Raw genomic sequence first — 23,553 nt, forward strand, 5'->3', positions numbered from 1 at the left:
TCTCTTGGCCAGGATGCTCTTTAAAGGCCTTATTATTATTTTATTTTTAATTTTTTTTAATTTAGTGGTGTTTCTGTGGTTAAACAAAGGTTGGGTAAAATCATTATTTATTCAAGCTTTCATCCTTTGGGGATTAACTGAGCCTGTTTAAAAAGTAAAACTACATGTCTGTGGTACCTTTAAAGATTTAAGCCTTCAGCTGGAGCCGGGGGCAGAACGGAGAGGTGCAGGGAAGTCAGAAAGTTTCGAGAGCTATTGTTTGTTTTGGTCTTTTCACTGGATTTGCTCTCAGTAAGTCAATAACATTCGCTCATCTTTTAAAGATCACTTTAAGTTTTGTGCGGCGTCTTCTCTATAAGAGCGCTGCTCCTCTGATCCACGCCATGGATTCAGTCATGAATGAATGAAGCAGACTTTCACAGGGGAGAAGAAGACTTGAGGGTGCACAACCTGCCAACTGACTTTATGCCCTTTGGCTCAATGCTGGTGTAGACTGTCTGAATAGCAGGTGTGAAAACCACCTGGTATGTGTGTGTGTGTGTGTCTTTTTTTAATGTGCTTACATTTCTCTCCTCTCGCTGCTTTTCTCACTTCTTTTCGACTTGAAAGAAAATCAAGGCCACAGACGTCACACTTAACTGCTGATGGTTGTGACAGTCTGGTTATATTACAGTCATTCATTCTTTAATCTGCTCCATCAGATATTAGAACATCCTCATCTAAATCTATAATTACTAATGTTTCTTGACATTCCCGTATACACAGGAATCTTTTACCCATCTGACATTAGAGGATTTTGGCAAAGGACCATGAGAGGTAAGAAGAGAGGCAAAATGTGAAAAACAAACATGTCCACCTTCTTCTCACCTTTAAACCGAGATGCAGTCATCGTGCTCAGATCAGTCTGAGGAAGAAGGACAGAGGAAAGGACTAAAGCTGAATTCTCTGCTGGTCAGGTAAGACAGACATGGATCCACACATGATAACATTTCTCTTCTTTATAGACACGTGCAGTCGGCTGTGATGTGAATATTTTTTAAACAATATGCACTAATCCCGTGGAAATTGTACCTGCTTTTGAGATGGCATTCATGAGACGTCTTTCACTGTCAAACCTTTTGTGTTTTGTCTCTCCGTCTCTCAGCATGCATGCTCCGTACGTGTCAGCGCTGCTCTTTCTTCTGCTGCTGAGCTTCCTGCCTCCTGCAGGTGTGTCTGCAGCTCGTGTAATGCATTACACATCAGTGGACGTGCTATTGTGACTCGTAGATATTCTGAGATGAGAGAGAAGGTGTGAAATGTGCGCTCACACTGCCGTCTGTGTCTGCTTTCAGAGGGGAGCGAGGCGGCTGGCAGGAGGGAGGAGAGGGAGAAGCGAAGCGTGCCGTACTGGGGCCTGTGGTCATCTGACTTTTTCGGATGGTTGGAGGAGTTGCGAGCCCAGGTGGCCGATAATGGGATGCTGGACCTGGCTCGCACCTTCTGGGCTCACTTCCCCATCAGCAGCGAGCTGGGCTATGACAGTCCCGAGCCTGAGACTGAGGCTGAGGAGTGAGATGAAGGGTACAGATGGAAAACTGAAAGATCTTAGTACAGGAAGAAGTTACCTGTATTACCTGTTTAGATGTTTACTGGAAAAAATCATCACATGTGATGATAATCATTGTTATTAGAGTTTTTTACATGCTTTAAACATTGCAAAAAAAAACGCCAAAACAATGTCAATATGCATTTTATCTCAACATGTTTACAGCAGGGAGATATAATGTGGGATTATATAATTAGATACAAACTTGGGGCATCTTACTTTAGCTTCTTTACTCTGTCTGTATTATACTGGCACATGGTCGAGGTTATCCCACCTCTTGCTCACTGACAGCTGGGATACGCTGCAGTCATTAAAAATAAAGCACAAAGAGTGAAATAAATTTAGAGCAAATTGCAGCAGCACAGCTTTGTTTGTGCTTCCTTCTCTTCCCATTTGTGCCGTGGAGAAAATCACTCAAACTGCATGACTGGTATGTAAAGTACCTGAAAACCAAATCACTCCAATAACGTCACATTATCAGTCACAGGAACTATTTTGGTGCTAAATGAGCACTTTTACTTTTTGCTGGGTTGAGGTATATTTTGTACGTGCTGACAGTTTAGCTCAGTAAATGCAAAAACACAGTGAAAGGTGGAGACTGCTGACTGGGCAGTTGCTTCAATCCAACAGAGCACCTCTGGGATGTCGTGGAACAGGAGACTCACACTGTGGAAGTGTAAGGATGCGACGCTGTCATGAGATCGAAGTCTCTGAGGAATGTTTGCAGCACCTTGCTCTGTGTTTTGAATCTGTGCCATGAAGAATCATGAAGGCAAAATGGATGCAAGTCCTGCGAAAACCTAAATATACTCCATAATTCAGTAGCTTGCAGAACCAGCTTTAGCAACAGTCATTTGACGTAACTATTTCCTGTGTGAGTTTATCAGTCTCTCACATTGCCGAGGAATTTTGGCCCAGTTTTCTTTAAAAGGTTCATTGAGGTTTGCAGGCATTCATTTATCCACAGCTCTGCTAAGTCCTACCGCAGCACATCAGTTATGTAGAGGTCTGTGCTTTGACTTGGCCATTGAAACATGTTGATCCTTTTCTTTTTCTGCCATTCTTTTGTAGATCCTGTGCCTGGGATCATTTTCCTGTTGCATGAACCCTTTTCAGCCAAGCTTTAGCTGTTAAACAAATGGATTCACATTTGACTCTAGAATACTTTGAGTACAGAGGAATTCATGGTTGAGTCAATGACTGCAAGGTGCCCAGGTCCTGTGCCTGCAAAACATGTAACAATCACCACAGTAGCCACCGCTGTGGTACCAAATTCAGCAGGTGGTTGCATTTGCTCTTCCAAACAAGCCGTACTTGTTCGATCTGTTTCTAATCGCACCGTCTGAACTTTAACCTGTAACACTCTAGCTGAGGCCTGTAGAGTCTGACACGTCGCTCTCTCTTCTCTTCTTTAAGATCATTGCTCATGTTTTTCCTCTTTGGTGTTGTGTTCATGCACACCTGAAGGCTCCCAACCAACAAACTGCCAGAACCTCTGCTTTTACAGAGACACTCACACTCACTGATGGTACATGAATCAAGCGCATTTGACAGGCAGCACCTGGCTGATATTTACCACTCATAATTCCCATGGAAATAGGAAGGGTTTACTTAATTTTTTCAACAGCGGATATTCATTTTAGCTTTGTTGTTTTTTTAGATAAATAGTGATGATGTAATATGGCAGGCTTTGTAGTTGATCTGAGGTTGTATCTAGAGAGAGAGAGAGAGAGAATCTTACGAATGTATATATAAAATTAAAAAATAAGGAACAGCATTATAGCATGCACTTTCAGAGGGTCAAAGAAAGGTAAAGCTTTCTTCTCTAAAATAAGGTGTGTTTTGTATAAAAGGGGCTTTCAGTTTAGTCTGATATTTACTTTGGCACCTCTTTTTTTTCAGTGACCGGTTTGTGTTAGCCTTGAGAGACATTTTGGATGTCTGTGTCAGCCTCGGGTCATAACACACAGACTGTCAAATCAAGTGTGAGAAGGGGTGAGGACGGAGCAAAGACAAGTGCGGAGGGCAAGAGTGAAGGACCGACAAGAGGAAATTGTGTTTCAGTCCAAAGTTCAGTGTATTTTTCAGATCTTATGATGCTCCTGCTCCTAATTCCCTGAACTACAAGCAGGCACTTTGGCATATACAGTATGAGAGGATTACCTCTTTGACTTTATCCTTTCCCAGTTATGCTCTGATGCAGAGATGCTCATTTCAAGGTTCTGTGAGCAAATGCAAAGAAAGCTTTGTGTCTGAATTGGAGTCCCTGTGCCAGTCATATCCCAAACCTTTGCTGTTCTGTCCAGCTCAGTGTGTGGTACATTTAACTGGGCAGGATCAAACAGATGCCAGATGAAGGTTTTGTGGCTGTGAAGTTCTTCATTCTGTCAGAAACATAATTTCAGCCCTTCATCTTTTTCCACTTTTCTGTTTTTTTCCCCATTCTCCTCCCTTGTTCCAGTGTTTCAGAGTTACAGTGAAAATATAACAATTTCACCATAAAGGCTCTAAAACAGAGGTTTCAAACATAAGGCCCGAGGGCCTGAATCAAGTCGAATCCGGCCCACTGGACTTATGAAGGATAGGTTTTAGAGCTTTTCCTATTGTAACTAACTAACAAATCAACAATTACGACAGATTGCATGATTAGTAAATCTACAGTTAACAAAAAACACTTTTATAATGACAGGACAGTCTGTGCAATCAACTATTTATACATTTTCTGCAGGATGAAGAGCCTCGGCCCTTCATATCTCAGTCTTACTGCCTTTACTGTAAACATTTTATGTGCAGGGTGCTTTCAGACAAAACTATTTTGAAGCTCAGGTACAGAAAGAACTTCACAAGCATCCTTATTTGGTTTTGTTTGCCATTCTGCCCAAGGACGCATGAAGTGATTAAGCCAGACTCCTGTGCAATCATTTCTATAGACAAGCCTCAATTGAGAGTGGAGGCATTTCTCTTTCACTGAGGTTCACAGCGTCCAGCTACTCACCCAGGCTGTCGAGATCAGAAGGAACTTCTTTCTTTTTGTTGGTCTGATCAGCAAGGAGCTGAATTGTGTCTGTGTGTGAAGAGCACGCAGCTGCAGCAGTGCTGGTTTTATAAAGCCATTTCTGTAAGAGCTTGAGTGAAGAAAATACAAAAAAAAAAACCCTTTCTCAACATATTCATACTCACGCTTTTCCTCCGTTTTAATAATTTTTTTACCTTCCGTATCTCGCCTCTTTCTGTCTTTTGTTTACTCGTGTCTTATCCGTTCTTTTCAAACCTCACGGCGAAAGCTGCACAGTCATCAGCCAGCTTCTGGTTTCCTGCATTCCAGCTCTACCCCTGAGAGACGCGAAGGCTGTTTGTTGTTCCAAACCAAACACAGTCCCACACACGTTCATTATATGACAAATCGAAGCCAAGTCAAATCTGAATTTCTAAATGAGTCTTCTAAAAGTGTTTGTTTGTTTTCATTCTGGTGACAAACACAGTGACAACTGACACGAGTTACTCATCTGAGACCTTTTAATTTCTATTAATCACACTCTTCTCCTTACACATGAAAGTTTGAATTCACGCTTATTCTAACTGCTGTGATGACTATCACCGGCTTCTATTAGTAAATAAGTGTTAATCATTAGCTGCACACTGTGCTGCCATTCAGGGTTACTGCAGACCAGCAGTATAAATGCAGACCTCTGTGAACAGGCTGGCAGGTCACCTCCCACTGCAAACAAGCTTTAATGACATTTCACTGCATGGATTTTTATCCATGCAGTTTTCTGGGCTGCACATCCTTACAATATACAGTTTACATGCACTCATGGTCATGGATGTCATGGCAATTTCAGAATTTAAATGATATCTTTGTACTGTTTCAAGCTTTTTCCAGGGTGAAATTTTTGTACAGCATCTTCAATGACTAGAAAGAAAAAAGAAATTGGTGCACAAGTTTAGATTTTCTATAATTCACACACCCCCACTAATATGTGGTTAAATTTACTTTAGCACCTTGACCAGATGCTTTTGGTATCCATCAACAAGCTTCTGACATAATCCTGGCTGGATGTTGGAACTCTTTTCTTGTGCGAGTCGATTTAATTGTTTGGTTTCCTCGCATTTTCCCAGCTTTTAAGTGTATTGTGCAGTTTTTGGAGCAATTCAATTCAATTCAATTCAATTTTATTTATACACTGCCAAATCACAACAACAGTCGCCTCAAGGTGCTTTATATTGTAAGGTAGACCCTACAATAATACACACAGAGAAAAGCCCAACAATCATATGACCCCCTATGAGCAAGCACTTGTGCACAGTGGGAAGGAAAAACTCCCTTTTAACAGGAAGAAACCTCCAGCAGAACCAGGCTCAGGGAGGGGCGGCCATCTGCTGCGACCGGTTGGGGAGAGAAAAGGAGGACAGGATAAGAGACCTGAATTAAATTGAGTTTCTTCCAGACCTTCGCAAAGTGGTGACACATCTGTACCATGGGACCTTCCTACCTTGTGTAAATCTACAATTCTCCTTCTTACATTTGCACTGAGTTCTTTGGACTTTCCTGTTTTTCGAGTTTTGGTCAATGAGTCCTTTTTATGCTGCCAAAGACAAACTACCAGTTGTAGTCAGTCATGACCACAAACAAAAGGTTAATAGGCCTTGGACCTGGAGAACCCTCAGCACCATTTATTAAAAGATTTGAGCTCACGTATACACGAGCCTTGACCCTGTGTTCAGTTAGAAAAATATCCCAAATAACATGCTCACTCAGTCCTTATTTCTTAAAGTCATTAAAGATGTCTGCTGTACAATCATTCCACCCTGGAAAATGAACCGTTCAAAGAAGTAATTAAAAGCCCCAAAACTACCATGACATTCATGCCAGTGATGAGTTGACACAAACATCTGGCCACAACTGTAAATCTACTGTGTGGAGCATGGAGGCAGAGGCAGCAGCGGAAACAGTAATGTGCATGTTCAGTCAGCTGCGTGACAAACAAACACAAAAGCTAAAAAACTTGTATTACAACCTCTTCAGGTAATACACACTACAACAGATGAAATAAAGCACCTGAGGTAGGCGAATAGCAACAGTGACTCCAGCAGCTGAAGGTTTTTAAAGACTCCATATTTTTATTCTTGGACTTTACAGAGAAGCTTTGCGGGATCCAGACTACAAATCTGTCATATTTGCCTTATACTGAGGCTTGGCACAGCCAACTTTTGCTTTAGGCAACCGTCTCCTGATTGGCTACCTTTTTCAATCTGAAGTTTTGAATAACAGGTGAGCGGGGCTTCTGTACTCAGACTTCTGTATCAGAGATTACTCCCACATCGAAGTGCGGAAAAACTGTCTGAAAGGCAGAACTACAACTTCTTTAAGTAGAGAAATCAAGAATTTATTGTACATAGAATTAAATAGAATTCATTAATATGCAAATATGTTTCACATCAAAAATATTAACTACAGGTTTTATAGAGTAAGGAACCTCTTGGCTGAAAGGTACCAGCATATGTGTAAACTGATTAGATGTAATGTGGCTGTAGAGAAAGTCTCCACTTTCAGCTGGTGAATGTAAAATATGGAAGAGGGAAGATAATTCAAGCTGCAGCCACTCAGTCATTTCACCTTCTCAGCTGAATATTGCTTTTTATACATTCTTGAGACTCGCAGCGTCACTCTGTCCTTCAGGCAGTCGCAAAAGATTTGAAGGTTTAAACAAGAGCAAAGAGATTCTCGCTGCTGGTCACAGACTTGTTGCTGAAATAAAACTCACGCAACTCTCTCCACTTTCTGGGTTCCTGCTCAGGTATTTTAGTGCTTTTTTGGAGGGAAACTGCTGTTAGAAATATGCATAAAAATGCAGAAAGATTTAAAGCCGCACAGTTTGAATCCCTTTAGAAAGTGTAGCAACATTTCTTGTTAAATAAAAACATATTGGTGCAGCTGAAGTTAACCAACTTCACTTTGCAAAGGCTCAAAATCTGGAATGTTTTTTCCACAGAATAAACCCACATGACAAACTGCATTCCCACAAACCCTGCTGCTCACACACTGTACGAGCTGGAGATGGAAAAGTATCTGGTACACACATGAAAATTCACTTAATGGGGAGAAAAAAAACCTCCCAGGTGCAGTTGTGTTTCTGAAGGCAAGGAGGTGAAACCATTCCACTGCCACAGGCCAGTTTCCACTTGGAAAGTCGGGGTTTCCGCCCATTCTTATGGTTGTGCAGACGCTTTTGCACAGTTGCTGCCTTTAAGGAGATCTGGAAAGAGTGAGTGGGTACAACATGGCATCCCAGCATTTCTATTTGAGGGTAATAGGGCTGGCTGTACTGCTGACATTATTAGCTCTTAGAGGTAAGCACAATCTTTTGTTTTTCTTTGGCTTCTTCTAAGTTTACATCTTTTACTGACTTGAGTCTTTCCAATGCCATTAGGTCTTATTTCTGCAGCTGCTTTTTTTCTTTTTAACTGCACTGGCACTAGTTAAAAAGATGCATTTCTTTACATTTGTTAAGAAAAAAGGATCAGACTTAGATGCTTTACTATATTCCACAAACTTAAAGTGCAATTGATCCCTTCTGAAATGCATTTTAGAAACCTGCAAAGTAGTCTTTGTTTTCAGTTCATTCTATTTTGTAAAAAGGTTCCACATAGACGGAATTTAAACTCACTTTAAATGAAAAATCCATCTGAGCAAACTCACATCTGCTTCACATCTGCTTCAATAATCTTCTGTTGAAACGCCTGCACAACATAATCACAACACATGCCTCATAAAGAGCTTTTCTTTAAATAAAATAAGAGTAAAACAATCCCTGCATGTTTGAATCTGAAAGCTTCAAAGGATCTGTTTTAAAATTAAAGTTTGTTCAAGTATGAAGAATAAGACAAAGTCAACTAATACGCAGTGATCTAGCAAGATATCCAACACTTAAATGGCCCTAACTAGGATATGAAACAGAAATGTGAAGGTAATTAGCGGAGGAAAACACTATTAAAGTCATTCTGGAAAAAAAGGGAATGTGCTTCTGCTTCTGCTTATTTATGCTTTCCTTCAAACTTCATGGTCTGAAGCAAATCCAAAACCAGCTCCAGCCTGCAAACCATGTGGTTTCTACAGCAAACGATGTTTCCGGACATGCATCACGCATAGTTTTAGGACTGATGGGTTTTAGCATCCTGCTGTACAGCCACCATGCCCTGGTATCGCACTATCAGGCTTTAAAAACTGATCAAAATATTCAACAGATAGCTTTGCTTACAGAGGCTCATGCAAGCAGCTCTGTGAGGTTGATAGTAGGGGTGCAACAATACACAAAATTCACGGTTCGGTTCGGTTCGATACTTTGGTGTCACAGTTCGATATTTTTTCGATACAAAAACTTGTTCATGCCTTTTTAATTTGTCATTTATTAAAATTATAAATATATATTTTAACTCAAAAGTACAGTTTTTAAATTTAATGTTGCTGAAACAACAAAGTAATAAATCTATCTGATCGAGAAATCCCTAGGATGATGTCGGCGTAAATGTGCAGTCATATTCATTGTGTTCCCACTAGTGCTGTCAGCGTTAATCTCGTTGAAATGACGTTAACGCCACAACACGGCAAATCTCCGTTAACGAGCTACCGCGGATCGCCCCGTGTGTGGGGCTGGACAGCGTCAACACATTAACAAGCTAACTGCGCTAACGCACTAGTTTCCACCAATGTAATTGAGCATTGCGTGGCACATCCGACATACTGTTTTACTTTTGTCCATGAGGCGCTTACCTTCAGGGTCATACTTCACATGAAGACCAAAATAGTTCCAAACGCCAGATCTGAATTAGGGTGGGGGAGGTTCAATTTGCCATGTTGCAACGAGCAACTTCTGTCTCGCTAGCTTGCACTGCGCTCAGTGGATCTGCGCTCGACAGTGCAGCCTAGGCGGATAAGTCGAACGCAGATCCACTGAGCTCTCAACACAGACAGCATCGTCAGAAGAAAAGTTGATAAAATAAATTAAAATTTTTGTATTGTTCGATACATATGCGTACCGAACCGAAAGCACTGTATCGAACGGTTCAATATCGATACGAGTATTGTTGCACCCCTAGTTGCTAGGTACAGTGCAATGCTAATTTTAGCATGCTAAAATACACTGACCAGCCACTTCATTCACAGATCACACGGTTGCTGCAGATTTGTCAGGTGTGCATCCATGACAGGAATCACCTGTTCCAGCACACCCCAAAGGTGCTCTGTTGGATTAAGGTCTGGTGACTGTGGAGGTCATTTGAGTACAGTGAACTCGTCACGTTCAAGAAACCAGTTTGAGATGATTTGTGTGTTATTTCATAGCCATCATAAGATGGTAAACTGTGGTCACACACATGGACATTGTCAGCAAGGCATATTTTGATCAAACCAGTGTCACAGCAGAAATAGAGACTCGTGAGACAAGGAAACATTTTTTCAGTCTTCCATTGTCTAGTTTTGATGAGTCTGTACTGTAGCCTCATTTTCCTGTTCTTAGCTGACAGGAGTGGTATTTGAAGCAAACTTCTACTGCTGTACACCATCTGCTTCAAGGTTCAACATGTTGTGCATTCAGAGACGCTCTCAGTCATGCCTTGGTTGTAATTAGTGGTTATTTTAGTTACCATTATATACCTACCAAGTTGAAGCAGTTTGTCCATTCCTCTCTGAGAATGAATCACAGTTTATCATGTTAGCATGATAACATTGATGATAACATTTGCAAGGCAAAAAGGTTAAACCAAGGATGAAGTTGCTGTCAGGACTCTCGTAGGTACTCAAACAACCAAAGCTGGATTTTGATTATTTGATTAGTTGCCGGAACTACAGAGTAGGTCAGTAAATGAGCAAAGCCAGTAGGATAAATCATCTAGGGACCTTGAACGTTTGTGTAAAATGTCACAGCAGCAAACCAACAGTTGATGAGATGTTTTCATGTTTTGTGATGAAATGACATCATCACGAAAAAAAAAAAATCTCAGAAAAACACTTAAATACATATTTTCATGGTTTAAATTCGTCTTCTAGAAGGTTCAAATATCAGTAGATTGACGCACTATTACAGATGTCAGGAAGTGGACACATTTCTAATGATGATGGTTAGAGAAAAGAATAATTACCTACACCACTGCAGAGCTGTGGAAAGAATGACTAATAATGACTAATAGTACATTATGAAGGCCAAGCTGCTGCAGTACTGAGAACATTCTGAAGAAATCTACTTCTCTCCAACTTTATCTCGAATTATGCCACTGAAATGCCTGTATGGCTGTATTTCTGTGCATCTTTCAGTGTTGAGCTCAGTTTTCTGTTTAAATGTTCCGAAACAAACAAAAGACTAAGTTACAGAAACATCACCCACATGCACGGGGCTCAATAAAGTGCAATAAAAGGTCATCTGACTAGACTGGTTTGGTGAACTCTTGGACACGAGTGCTCCAAACATTGGGTCAACAGTATGCCAGAACAGCTCTAGGAGGTGGCCACAGCACATTTATTTACACGCAAATTTGCCAGAAGCTGCTTTCTTTGGATGCGAGTTGGCAACTTCAGTTTTAACCACGCTCACTGCTCCACTTTGACATTTACATCTATAATTAGAGCTGAAAACAAAAGCAGAAGACCTCACTGTCAATCTCAAATGGGTTTTTTGAACATGACAATGAGTTCACTGCACTCAAATGGTCTCTACACTCACCAGATCTCAATTTGATAGAGAATCTTTGGGATGTGGTGGAACAGGATCATGGCTATGTAGCTGGCAAATTTGCAGCAACTGTGTCATTCGGTCATGTCAAAAAATTAGGAATGTTTTTGAATCTGTGCCATTAAGAATGAAGGCTGTTATGAAGGCAAAGAGGGGTCCAGTCTGGTGTAGCTAACAAATCATCCGGTGAGTGTGTATAAATGAATAGTATTTAGAATTTTGTGAAGATGGCATCAGAAAGAAACAGACACCTTAAGCTGACTGGTTAAAATCTATCTAATCTAATTTATCACCAGTCTAACATACCTGCCACGAAGAAAAGCATTTGTACTGCAGCTCATTATGTCTCTGTTGACTCTCCTTTACAGTGTCCAGCGACGGCCACTTACACAAGATCTTGAAGCGAGATGGTAACATCCTTAAACACATACCTAACATCGTCTTTGTGCTGCTGATAGAAAACTCAACAACATTAAGTATTTTTTAAAATACCATGCCTTTCTTCCCCCCCCTTGTTGTGCCTCCATCCAGTGGCAGGAACTGGTACTGCCCCATCACGGTCCTCAGTTGCAGTTCCTTCTTCCAAAGCCAAAGAGTTCCTGGCAAAACTGAGCAGAACCAAGAGGAACCTTTGGGATCGCAGCAGACCGGACGTACAGCAGTGGATCATGCAGTTTATGTACATGGGATTTGACGAGCAGGTGAGTTATGTTTCTTCTGGGAGAGGTCAACTTTAAGACTTACTTTATGTTATCGTAAAATACCATTACAACTATTCAGTAATGTCGGTTTAGGTGAGTAAAACCAAGAGGAACACTTAAAAATAACTGTATGAGAGTAACACAAACACATACACAGAGTACAAAAAGTTGAGACCTTTCATTCATCTCATTTGTTTTTAAGACAAACATTTTAAATTAAACACTGGTCTGATGGCTGAATGATGCTTGAAACATTCCTCGAAAGGCCAAATCATGAACAGATAAGTACAGGTGCAGGGCTGAACACGCGACAACATGAATTTCCTCTCTCTCACGCACAAACAGAAACCCACTTACAGCGCCAGATTCAGCTTTCTTCCAGGTCAGCGGCTCTCGTGTAGAACTCACCGGGGACCCTAAGGAGCGAAGGGAACGCAGAACAAGGGCAGAAAAAGGAGAGCCGAGTGCATAAAGTAGCTCCCCGCTGCCATTTCTGACAGCTGACAGCATGTGTTTCACCCCGCTACAGCAGTATTTCTCCAACAGCGCCATGTTGACACCTTGTGCTAATGCCATTTGCTGTTGCTTCCTTTAAAAGGCCAAAGCTGTCATAGCATTGGCCTTTTCAGTGTTTGCCTTTCATGCAGGTCTATTTGCCACAGCTATGCCTGCTGACAGTCTTGGTGGTCATCTTATCAGCACCCTGTGCGTCTGCTGGCTTCAGACTTCTATTGAGTTTATTAACAAGTGGTGTCCGTGGTGTTTTTGTCTCACCAGAGGCTGGAGGCCGACATGGCGTACTGGAGGGACCACGCGCGTGCCAACGACCCCGGCCGTCAGCACCACTATGATGAAAACGCTCCCATTGCCCCGCGAGATCCTTCTTCTTACAGACACGGCGCTAATGTTAACTACGACTACTATTAACCCCAGACACGCACACATCTGGGTGCATATCAGTCCCATCAGAGTGTGGTACATTAAGCAGCATTCATTCCGAGGAGACATACCCTTACTCCAACTTTAAATTAGGTATACTAAAATGAATCATTTGCATTATGAGCAGATTTATGCACTCACTGCATTGAGAATACAAGTACACACACCAAAGGTTTTGGATCTTTCAGTTAGTCGCCTTCTATCTCTTTAGTCTCACACCTGTTCAAGTACTTCACAGGTATTCTGTCTTTTGTGTAGTGTAGCCCCTTGAAAATCATCCTTTCATCCCCTTCTTTATAATTCTCATTATAATTTTCTCTCTTTCTACGTACTAATTCTAAAATAAAAAAGTGTTTTTATTCATAGACATCCACCAGCCCGACAACTACAGCTGGTTTCCTCTCTGCCTTTAGCTGTAAATAAAGATGTAGCTCTGTACTTCTTCGGCTCTGCCATGTTTTTTTTCTTAAATCCGACTCAACAGTACGTGAGTGTCTTTAACCATCAACATCAAACGCAAAGTATTGGAAATATTTTATTAAAATAGCATCTTCACCCGAAATAATTAATCCACAAACACGGAAGCTGTTGTGAAAAGCAAATCTGTAACAGTCTTTCTAGAAGGTTTATCCCAGCCCTGCGGTGCGCTGCACTGACAGCCAACAGGGTGCCGGCACGCCACTGATCGAAGGACAAAACATCCAGTGGAAAAAAACAAATTCAGATAGCTTGTTTCTACAGACAAAACACAAAGTAAACACAAAGCACAGATGCGCAGTGCAAGCTGTTTGCAGAATTCTCATGTCGGCGATTTAAATAGCAAAAGCATAAATTCACAAAAGAAAGTAGATTGAGGCAAGTTTCTTGCCTTCAGTTTGTTGCCTCTGATTCAGGCTCGTCTGTCACACAAGCTGCAGTAAGGCGGCCTTACTGACACTAAAATTGTAGGTCCAGTGCAGGGCAACAGTCTTTGTAAAATACGTTTTAAGAGTAGGATGTCTCTGCTTGTCAAAAAAAAAAGAAAAAAAAGACTCCATTTCCCAGAGTGCAGTAATCAGCAGTGTATTTCACAGAGCTGCACTTTAAGGAGTCTTAACATCTTTGTGTTGAGGTGGAACAGTAAGGCTCAGTTGTGTCTGGGTCTTCCTTTCTTCATGCGAGCAGCTTTAGGCTTGGGGATGTACTGGTTGTTAGCCTGGTGCTCCAGCTCTCTGCTGAAGTACTGAATTGTTTTGTTTAAGCCTTCCTCCAGGGGCACCTGTCAACACAAGACAACACATCAAACGCTGACATACTACCAGAAGGAACAGGAGGTGTTCGACACCTCGGAGTCTAATACCTTCCCTTAACCAATCATTTAGCATCTTACATCACTGACAGTCCAGCTAATACAGCCCCCTGTCATATATGTTCACAGCCTGCCCTTCTCTTTCTGAGTTAAGGTGTTGAATTCATAGGAATAATTGTAAACATTATGAAGTCACGGTGTGACTGGCCTTTGATGTTTTGGATAAATTCATTTATTTTTCCCTCAGGAGGTTAAAGAGGTAACAGTGAGATTGATACTGGATGATAGAAATATTGAATATAGCTATCATCTATAAGCTCTTTTTTTCCTGTTTCAAACTGTGCTGCCTTTAACTTTAATATTCCCTCACCCCCAACCAGTTGCGACAGATGGCCGCCCCTCCCTGAGCCCAATTCTGCTGGAGGTTTCTTCCCGTTAAAAGGGAGTTTTTCCTTCCCATTGTCACCTAGGTATGTGCTCATAGGGGGTTTTCTCTGATTTTTATGTATTATTGTTGGGTCTTTACCTTACAATATCAAACACCTGGAGGTAACTGTTGTTGTGTTTTGGCGATATATAAATAAAACTGAATTGAACTGAACATGCTAACTGAGACCTGTTAACTCTAGAGTCTGAAATGTGCCAAACTGATGGTAGGAATAGCTGCTTGGCTAAGCTCATCACTGATTTTTTCCCCCGTGGCATAACTCCCCAAACTTCTGCTTTTATAAAGATTAGCAGCATCCAGCTGGTATTTACCCTCCTAATTCCTACGGACGCAGTACTTTGTTTTCACAGGACTGCAAAGAGTTTCTTTAACACTTAATCGCAAGTCTATGTATAACAGTCTCATGTGTAAATAAACTTTAAATTATGTAACATTTTTAACACTCAGCTCAGTCACTATTAAAAACTTCAGGAAATCTAGTATACTGATGGTGGAAGACAGCATGTGTGCACTACAAATATCTCAGAATAATCTCGGCGTCTGTCGTGCGTCACACGTACCACCGGTTCCCAGCCGAGCATCATCTTGGCTTTGCGGATGTCGGGTCTTCTCCTCTGTGGGTCGTCCTGGGCCTCAGGAAGAAACTGGATCTGGCTTCGGCTCACTGCGTGTGTGGACATGGAAGTGTTTTAAAGGACAGCAGGGAGGAGGATGTTATTATTCTTCACAGAGCCAACTGAAGGGACTGTTTTACCTTTAGGGAACTACATTCAGTGCCAGGTTTGGCCCTGGCTGTTTACTATGAAAGTAAGTCAGAGACTGCATCATGATGTCACACTATAGTCACTATAGTTTTCCATTAGTATCAAAAAACTAAAGTGAAACCTCTAGACTTATTTGTTTACCAATGCAAATCACTGAAACACCTCCTTCTCAGTGTTTCTGCAGTGCAGAACTTAAATGTAAATGCAAAGTGTGTACTTAAGGAGTCATCCCTCCTCCTATGTGAGAACTCGATAACACAAACGCCTTTTCACTCTGCTGGGCACCACAATTTACCAAATGAAAATAAAAATCCATAAACAGTTTACTGAGGTCATAAAGCAGACATCAACACTCATTTTCATATTTTTTTAATATATCTATTTTCAACATATAGATAGATTTTTTTGGTGCCAACAAAGGAAATGCCCCCTGTTGGCCACAGGAAAGAGTGCAGGTTTAGGGCACTTCCACCTCACTATTCAGACCCCAAAAGTTCATCTTTTATCATACACTCTGTGGGCATAAGACGCTGCCAGACTTCCCAAGACACACTTTTAAACAAACCTTCCTTGCACGTATACACACGTTTAAAAAAAAAGAAAAGAAATCAGCAGGTATAACTCTCATGTTAGACTTATCGTTGTCTTGATTAGAACTGCTCTGCAGACTGGAGCCTCTATTACCACAAATAAGTAACACTGAGCATTTCTCCCACTGAAAAACGCTACGTCCAGATGAACAGAATCAACTTTGGAGAAGTAACTGATCAACACATGATATACGCAACACTGTGTCATCTGACATATTGTCACTTCTTTTGGTTATTTTGTCACATGAGGTCACTTTTTGCAGCCCATTTAAAGCTTGTGAACCTTCACCTGTCACCAATCCACTGGAATACACCTTACATCCATCAACTTATCAGACATTCTTGGATTCTGGTTATGACTGAGCAGTCTTTCATAGTTCTCGGCCTCAAGCATGTTTTCCATTAGCATACTTCATGCTGAGGCCCGCTGACATCCCCATTGCTATTTTGGTTGCATTTATGGTTAGCTGTGATTTGCTCCAAACAAGAAAGTGATCCAGCTTTTAAATGTCCTGTCAACTTCCTCCCTGTGAGGGCGACCTTATACCACCAGGATAAAAAGATGACGAGGCATGAGCTGGCACAGGTCGCACAAAACTTACCAACAAGACTTTTAATGAGGCGAGCAAACTCCAATATAGTGTGCTCTTCTGGGTTTCCCTGAAAAACAAATTAATCCATTACATCAGAGTCAGTAAGTGTCAGACGCACAGAATCTATTTGCCTTTCAATTTATGAAACGCAGCCACATATTATGAACTCACCAGATTGACTGGACTGCTGATGTTACTGTTCATCAGCAAGACAAGGCCATTCACCAGATCGCTGGAAAACACAGACAGGAGCACTCTCTATTTTTAATATGAAGGACACTTTATGAACATGAACTTTTCTGCACAGATTTCTTTAATCAGAACACCGTGTATACTCCACGTGTTATCTATGCAAGTGTATCAGCATACCCTGACTGACACTTGTTTTACTCTAGTACAGCAACACAGAGCTATCAACACTTTTCAGGAAAGATAGGGCACGTCCACTTTCAGATAATTTCTCAGAATATCCTGGACATTGTGGCTGGTTAAAGGCTCCTTTTCAGGGATGCTAATTAAAAACCACGAACAGAAGTTTGATTTTTTTTTCCTGTTGTCCTATATTTATTTTTTAAATAATGTCATTCTTAAAGGTATACCTATTTCACACTTGCACAGACCACAAACAAAATATACCAAGCTTAGTATCTGCTACATTGAACATCTCCAGATTTATGCTAGTAGCATGGCTAACAAAGAAAATCAATTCATACCATTTTTTACCATCAATTAAATTACTCACGGCACACACACATAGGGCTGTGCGATATGACCAAAATCTCATATCCCGATATAAGACATCTATCGTCCGATAAAGATATAAATCATAAAAAATTTAACATTTTCTGTAAATTCTGTGAATCTCGGGCAGCTCGACTTGCGTGAAGTGTTTCCAGCTGGGCGTTGTGTACTGGAGTCGAGTGTTTTAACCGATGCATGAAACTATACATTTTTAGACATAAGTTGTAACGGCCGCCGTTTTCTTTGTGAGTATTTATTACACGGCGTGCTGCGGGGAAAAGCCTGTTCTAACGTTTGAGTCTAAGGTTTATTTTTTACCACCTGACGGCTCTTTTTTGCTTCTCATCCGTAAATACTCTGCATACTCTTTTACGTGATTCGGTTTATTTTGAAAAGTCTCAACAGGATCTTGAGCTTTATTGTGAAAGGCTTATGTGGAAGATAAACAAACGGATACGCGATGGTTTTACCGTCGTTGTTGCTAACCACAACGCATAAAAACAGTCGCTTGTCCGTCTGTAGTGTGGTTATATTAAATATAAGAGAAAAAGAGAACTTTAAGAAATTAATATAGCCACTACAGTGACCATCAAAACGATGAAAAAATATTGCCGTAAACAGTTTACTTTGCGACACCACGAAACAAACGATAGCGTAAAATGAAACGATAGATGTTTTTATATCGTCATCCGATATATATCGTTATATTGAACAGCCCTACACACACACACACACACACTCACACTCACTTCCTTATGGACAAATGTTGAATGGCACATTAACGCAAATGTATAATCAGCCAATCACATGGCAGCAACTCAATGGATTTAGATATGCAGACGCGATCAATATGACCTGCTGAAGTTGAAATTGTTAATCAAAATTAGAGATGGCACGATACCACTTTTTTATGTCCGATACCGATACCGATATCATAAATTTGGATATCTGCCGATACCGATATTAATCCGATATAGTGTGTTTTTTAATCAATAAAACTGTTTTTTTTTAATATCTTGCTGCATTTTGTATAAGTTCATACTCAAGTTTAAATAAACAACAACACTAAAGCTATTCTGTTATACCTGTATGTAAAAAATACACTGCACCCAAAATATTTCATAGTTCAGCAATACTGATCAATCTAATAAACTTAAACCTACTCCATCCTTACTATTCTGGTATTTTAAAAAGTACTTAGCAGAAATATTAAGCAACCTAACTAATAGGGTTGCAAACTCCCAGCAAAAAAAAAAAAAAGGGAACCACCCCCACCCTCCACCTCATGATGCTTAATCGACGTAATCAACTTTAATTTGATGCAGTGTGAAAAAAATGCACAGAAATAAATTATTTTTCAAGAATAATTAAATATATTCAACATCTTTCTTCTACAGAATTGCAGACTGCACAGATGGTACTTTCCCAAAGGAAAAAGTACTATAGCTTACTAGGGTATATTAGACTTAACAGTTACTATATACAGTAATGGACTTCTATACATTTTACATCAGATTAAAACTTTGGGTATAAGATTCAGATAATTATTTATTAAAAGCTAGACATTTTAAATGAGAATAAGAAAGATAAGTATGTCTTTGTGCCCCCTTTTCCCTGTTAATGCCCTATCGGCCCCCCTGGCTAAACTTTGCTAGATCCGCCCCTGCACAGTTACCAGCCGTCAGCTGCGTAGAAAAGGATCCTGGTCTAGAAAGTAATATTAAATAAATTCTAACAACAGCTTATCAAGGTTAAACGTGCTGCTGTTGTTCAGCCGCTGGTTTCCTCTTTCTGGTGCAAAGTGGGCCAAAAACAAAGAAGAGAGACGGACTCGCGACAGAAAAGCCGATCAGCTGATCATTAATAAGTTTCACAATTGAAGTAGCAGCAAGAGAGGGAGAGAGAAGAGGCTCCATATATCGGTTGTTAAGCTTAACGTAGGTACGCTTTACAAACATTCAGAGATGAACTTACACACTTGCTTTACTTCTCTCTGGGATAACTTCCTCGGAGATGAAATGCTGGATTGCTAGCCAGGCTACAAATAAACACAGCCGCTCTATCACGTGAGCACACTGCTTCGACGTGCTACGGTTACAAGCCGAGTTACGTCGTGTCGCAAGTTTTGTGAGGTGCTTTTTTGATATTTAATGGATCAGATTACATTTTTTAATTTCTCGCCGATATCCGATCCAGTAATTTAGGTCAGTATCGGACCGATACCGATACGTAATATCGGATCGGTCCATCTCTAATCAAAATGAGAAAGAAAGATGACTAAACATGGCACTGACATTGGTACCAGATGTACCAGAAACCATTATTTCAGAAACTGCCGATGTGCTGGGACTTCACCTCACACATGTTCACACACAAAGATATGAAGCAGAGAAAAATGGTCAGACTGCTTTGAGCAGACAGGAAGGCAACAGCAACTCAAATAACCACTTGTTACAACCAAGGTGTTCCTTGGTTGTAACAACATCTATGAGTACACACCACATCAACCGTGACACATCTGTCAGCTGTCAGAGGATAAAGTTTTGACACTTCCACCAAAATTGGACAATGGAAGACTGGAAAAATGTTGCCTGAACTCCATTTTTGTGATATTTGGATGAAAGTATGGATCTATCCTGCCTTGTATCAATTGTTGAGGTTGTTGCTGGTGGTGTAAAGGTGTTTACACACTTTGAACCCCTTAGTATCAACTGGCCATTGTTTAAACTCCACAGCCTAGCTGAGTATCATTGCTGTCCACATTCATCTCTTTATTGTGAACCCATCACCTAATGCCTGCTTTCAGGAGGGTAATTTACTGGTTTCTCAAACTGGCTTTTAAAACATGCCAATGAGTTTACTGTACTCAAATCGCCTCCACAGTTACCAGGTCCCAGTGCAACAGAGCACCTTTGGGATGTGGTGGAATGGGTGATTCCCATCGTGGATGTGCAAGCAACAAATTTCCAACCAAAACCGATTCCACGAAGAATTAAAGATAGTTCTGAAAGAAAAGGTCCAACATGATACTAGCAAAGGTGTATCTAACAAAGTGTCTGGGGAGTGTACTGAACAATTTATGATTCTAACCTAAAGGGCAAATCAAATATGGACCATTTGTTTCTCTCACTCTCTCTCTCCCTAACACACACACACACACACACACACACACACACACACACACACACACACACACACACACACACACACACACACACACACACACACACACACACACACACACTTAATTAACATAATTAGACCTTAACACTGGCAGGCAAGTACACACTGAGATAAGACTGTCCAACTCTGGAAAAGTTAATTTAGAATTTAGCAGGTTAACATTCTGATATCAAAAACAAACACAGGGACAATTAAGGGAACTTAATTGTGATTTTTGTTTCTATTACATTTAGTATTGTTTTATATTTAATTAACTCTGATGAAACAGCCGTGTGACGGTATTCAGGATGTACCCTGCCTCTTAAACAGCTGAGTTGGATAAGCAGTTAAGAAAATGAATGATGGAATAGACAGAGCAGCATGTTTGAACCTCACCCCAGATCTCAACTTATTTTAACGAGAAACACAAAAGTTTATTTGTCCACTTCCCGAACTAAGGCACAAGTCATACCAACAGCCAAAGAGGAGTCCTAGACCTGCGCCGACAGAAACTTGATGTGAACTTCTTCACACCAATGAATCTTTTAGTGCTGTTCCCCAAATTGTTCATTATTTATAAATAATTCTGCAAATTTTCGTTATAACTTCAACCATATTTATCACAGCTTTTCACCCAATGTTTCTTCCTTTGAAAAATCAAAATCTTGAGTTCATTCCTTTTATCTCATCATATTACTTTATTTATTGACACAGTTACCATTTACATAAACACTTTTGGTACATTTGCTGTTAATTTCCAAGGATTTACTTTCACTTAGAAATCCAACTATTTGTTTTTCTTTTGATCACTCACAAAGAAACTTCAATGCAAAATTGAATGTATGAATGAATGCTGTTTGTAAATTCTGTAAAAACTTTTAACAAAACATTTTAGAACTGAAATCATGAAATTCTCCACTGTGCATCTTTAATTGCTTGGTGTGAAAGTTTAGATCTGATTAGCTTTAAGTGTTAGTTATGAAATACATTTTTTTTCTGGAGGTTCAACTTCAAGAAAAGCTACCCAAAGACTGTTTACACAACACTAAAGTCATACAGGGCATCAGGTAAATGCTACGATCAGATACGAGAGCTTCAAATGCTCTGTGCCTCTGATCCCTGTTGCTCAGTCTGACGAAATGAACCCAGTAAATACTCTTTGAACCACACCATGCTTCTTTACTTTATATTAAAATCTACAAAAGTGTAAAACTCTACCCACAAACATATCTTTCATACAATTTAATGCCACCATGAACAAAAGCTCCACTCCGGTTTACAGTGGCATATGTGTGTGCACAGAGACTGCTTAATATTTCATTTTAAAAGTTATTTGTCATTATTAGTATTTTTTTGTTACAGTATTTGAAATAGGTGACACACAATACTGTGCAAAAGTCTTGAGCCACACCTCATTTCATTTATAAAGAAATGTTCAGTAAAGAATAACCAAATATAAATGGAAATAGAGTAGATAAGGTAAAAAAAACAAAACAAAACAGGGTTTTTACAATACTAACAAGTCATAATATTTGGTATTAACTAATTAATTTAACATAGTCTAAACTCTCTTTGATGGCTTTCTTTAATTTCTTTAAGTAGTCTTCAGGAATAGTTCTCCAGGCAGCTTCAAGGACATTCAAAGCTCTTCTTTGAATGTTGGCTGCCTTTTGTTCTGTTCTCCGCTTCAATAATGTTGAGGTTCGATCTTTGGGGAGGCTAATCCATGATTGACAGCCTTAGGCTACGTCCACACTAGCCCGGATAGATTTGAAAACGGGGTTTTCGTCTGAAAATGCTCCGTGTCCACACTAGCGTTTTCAGTCGTTTTCACGGAGTTGTGCATCCACATCTAACCAGGTTTGCTTTTACTGCATTATCAGTGTGTTTGGAGTCATTGTCATGCTGAAAAATGAAGGTGTTGTCAATCAGCAGCTTTTCAGGTGGTATGAATGGTGTCTCAAAATCTGACTGTACTTCTCATCAAACACCACTGGCTGAAATCCAGCCACAAACCATGACTCCACTGTGTTTTACGGATGGCTGTACACACTCACTCTTGTACCCTCTCCTGACCTCTTCCAAACATACACAAGATTTACAGTGGCAACAATCGTGTGTCAGGCCTCTGCTAGACTTTTTCTGGTCTCTTAAAAACTTGACTTTCAGATACTGTTCGTTTGTTGTAGAATAGTTTACTTTAGGCCTGCCACTTGGCATATTTCGGCAAACAGTGTATTCGTAATATATTTGAGGAAACTGAATAAGCTTTCAGCTAAAAGCTCTTGTAAAAATACTATTTTATGAATGTCAAACTATGTTATCTTTATTATTATTTTTTGTAGACTCAACTAAAGAAATGCAAATTATGTGACCAGCTGCTCATAACAAAGTGCTTCAATATGCAATTTAAAATTACTTTTCTGCTAAGACACAGGGTCATCCTTTGAATCAGGTGCCTTGTTATACTTGAATGATTCATAGGTCAGTGCTGAGGGTCTTACTAAATAAAGCTGAAAATACAAGAACTGGACTGAAAACGAGTGAAAAAGCAACAAATGTCTAAAGAAAAAACTTTGTATGATCTTCAGAAAGCCTGGAGAACTATTGCTCAAGATTACTTCAAAAAATGGAAGGAAAGTTTGGCTCCTTGGAAGGAAAATAAAAATAAAAGGGGGTGTGGCTTAAGAGTTGTTTAAGATAACGAGACAATGGAGACTGACGAGAAAAATTGTGCATTTCAGGGATAAATATAATGGGTTTAATTTAGTGAACTTACCTTACGTACTGAAAGGCTCTTGTCTGGGAGCCGGTACCGTAAACCTAGAAGAAGAAATAAAATAAAGAGGCTATCCTTGAGTGATGAGCAAGCTGACATTGTAAAATGTCCAGGCCAAGGTTAACATGTGTTACCCTGTGTAAATACCCTCAGAAGCAGATTCCCCTTTGGACCCCTGGATGTATGTTATTCCCCTGCTCCCATTCCTTACATTTCTCTCTACTGCACCCATATT

General features: G+C 40.2%; 3 protein-coding genes across 3 annotated transcripts in view; 2 read left to right on the plus strand and 1 right to left on the minus strand.

Annotated features, from left to right (window-relative positions):
* The first annotated feature begins 879 nt into the window (after nt 1–879).
* Nucleotides 880–11,723, plus strand: otos2 (otospiralin 2). The gene is made up of 4 exons (XM_063497559.1): nt 880–956; nt 1,145–1,209; nt 1,335–1,563; nt 11,682–11,723. Exons 1-3 carry the CDS (start codon nt 880–882, stop codon nt 1,553–1,555), a joined length of 363 nt encoding a protein of 120 aa, XP_063353629.1. The 3' UTR covers nt 1,556–1,563; nt 11,682–11,723.
* ecrg4a (ECRG4 augurin precursor a) lies at nt 7,738–13,356 on the plus strand. Its single transcript, XM_063499126.1, has 4 exons — nt 7,738–7,939; nt 11,682–11,723; nt 11,845–12,014; nt 12,792–13,356. Exons 1-4 carry the CDS (start codon nt 7,870–7,872, stop codon nt 12,939–12,941), a joined length of 432 nt encoding a protein of 143 aa, XP_063355196.1. The 5' UTR covers nt 7,738–7,869; the 3' UTR covers nt 12,942–13,356.
* Nucleotides 13,357–13,475: 119 nt separating this feature from the next.
* Nucleotides 13,476–23,553, minus strand: part of uxs1 (UDP-glucuronate decarboxylase 1) — a 41,416-nt gene continuing 31,338 nt past the window's right edge. Inside the window, exons 11-15 of the mRNA XM_063499646.1 lie at nt 23,319–23,362; nt 16,808–16,868; nt 16,646–16,703; nt 15,250–15,353; nt 13,476–14,211 (exon numbers count right to left, since the gene is read on the minus strand). Coding sequence (XP_063355716.1) covers nt 14,080–14,211; nt 15,250–15,353; nt 16,646–16,703; nt 16,808–16,868; nt 23,319–23,362 — 399 coding nt within the window. The 3' untranslated portion in view covers nt 13,476–14,079. The remainder of the gene's footprint in view (nt 14,212–15,249; nt 15,354–16,645; nt 16,704–16,807; nt 16,869–23,318; nt 23,363–23,553) is intronic.

Source organism: Pelmatolapia mariae, linkage group LG16_19, assembly GCF_036321145.2.
Source record: "Pelmatolapia mariae isolate MD_Pm_ZW linkage group LG16_19, Pm_UMD_F_2, whole genome shotgun sequence".
NCBI classification, from domain to species: domain Eukaryota; kingdom Metazoa; phylum Chordata; class Actinopteri; order Cichliformes; family Cichlidae; genus Pelmatolapia; species Pelmatolapia mariae.

What these genes read in the sequence shown, in the direction of transcription:
- otos2 (XM_063497559.1), top strand. Translation starts at nt 880, where the DNA reads ATGCAGTCATCGTGCTCAGATCAGTCTGAGGAAGAAGGACAGAGGAAA. An exon ending in CTGAATTCTCTGCTGGTCAG is followed by an intron (nt 957 to 1,144) that starts GTAAGACAGACA and finishes TCCGTCTCTCAG; the next exon opens with CATGCATGCTCCGTACGTGT. An exon ending in GAGCTTCCTGCCTCCTGCAG is followed by an intron (nt 1,210 to 1,334) that starts GTGTGTCTGCAG and finishes GTCTGCTTTCAG; the next exon opens with AGGGGAGCGAGGCGGCTGGC.
- ecrg4a (XM_063499126.1), top strand. Translation starts at nt 7,870, where the DNA reads ATGGCATCCCAGCATTTCTATTTGAGGGTAATAGGGCTGGCTGTACTG. An exon ending in GACATTATTAGCTCTTAGAG is followed by an intron (nt 7,940 to 11,681) that starts GTAAGCACAATC and finishes TCTCCTTTACAG; the next exon opens with TGTCCAGCGACGGCCACTTA. An exon ending in ACATGGGATTTGACGAGCAG is followed by an intron (nt 12,015 to 12,791) that starts GTGAGTTATGTT and finishes TTGTCTCACCAG; the next exon opens with AGGCTGGAGGCCGACATGGC.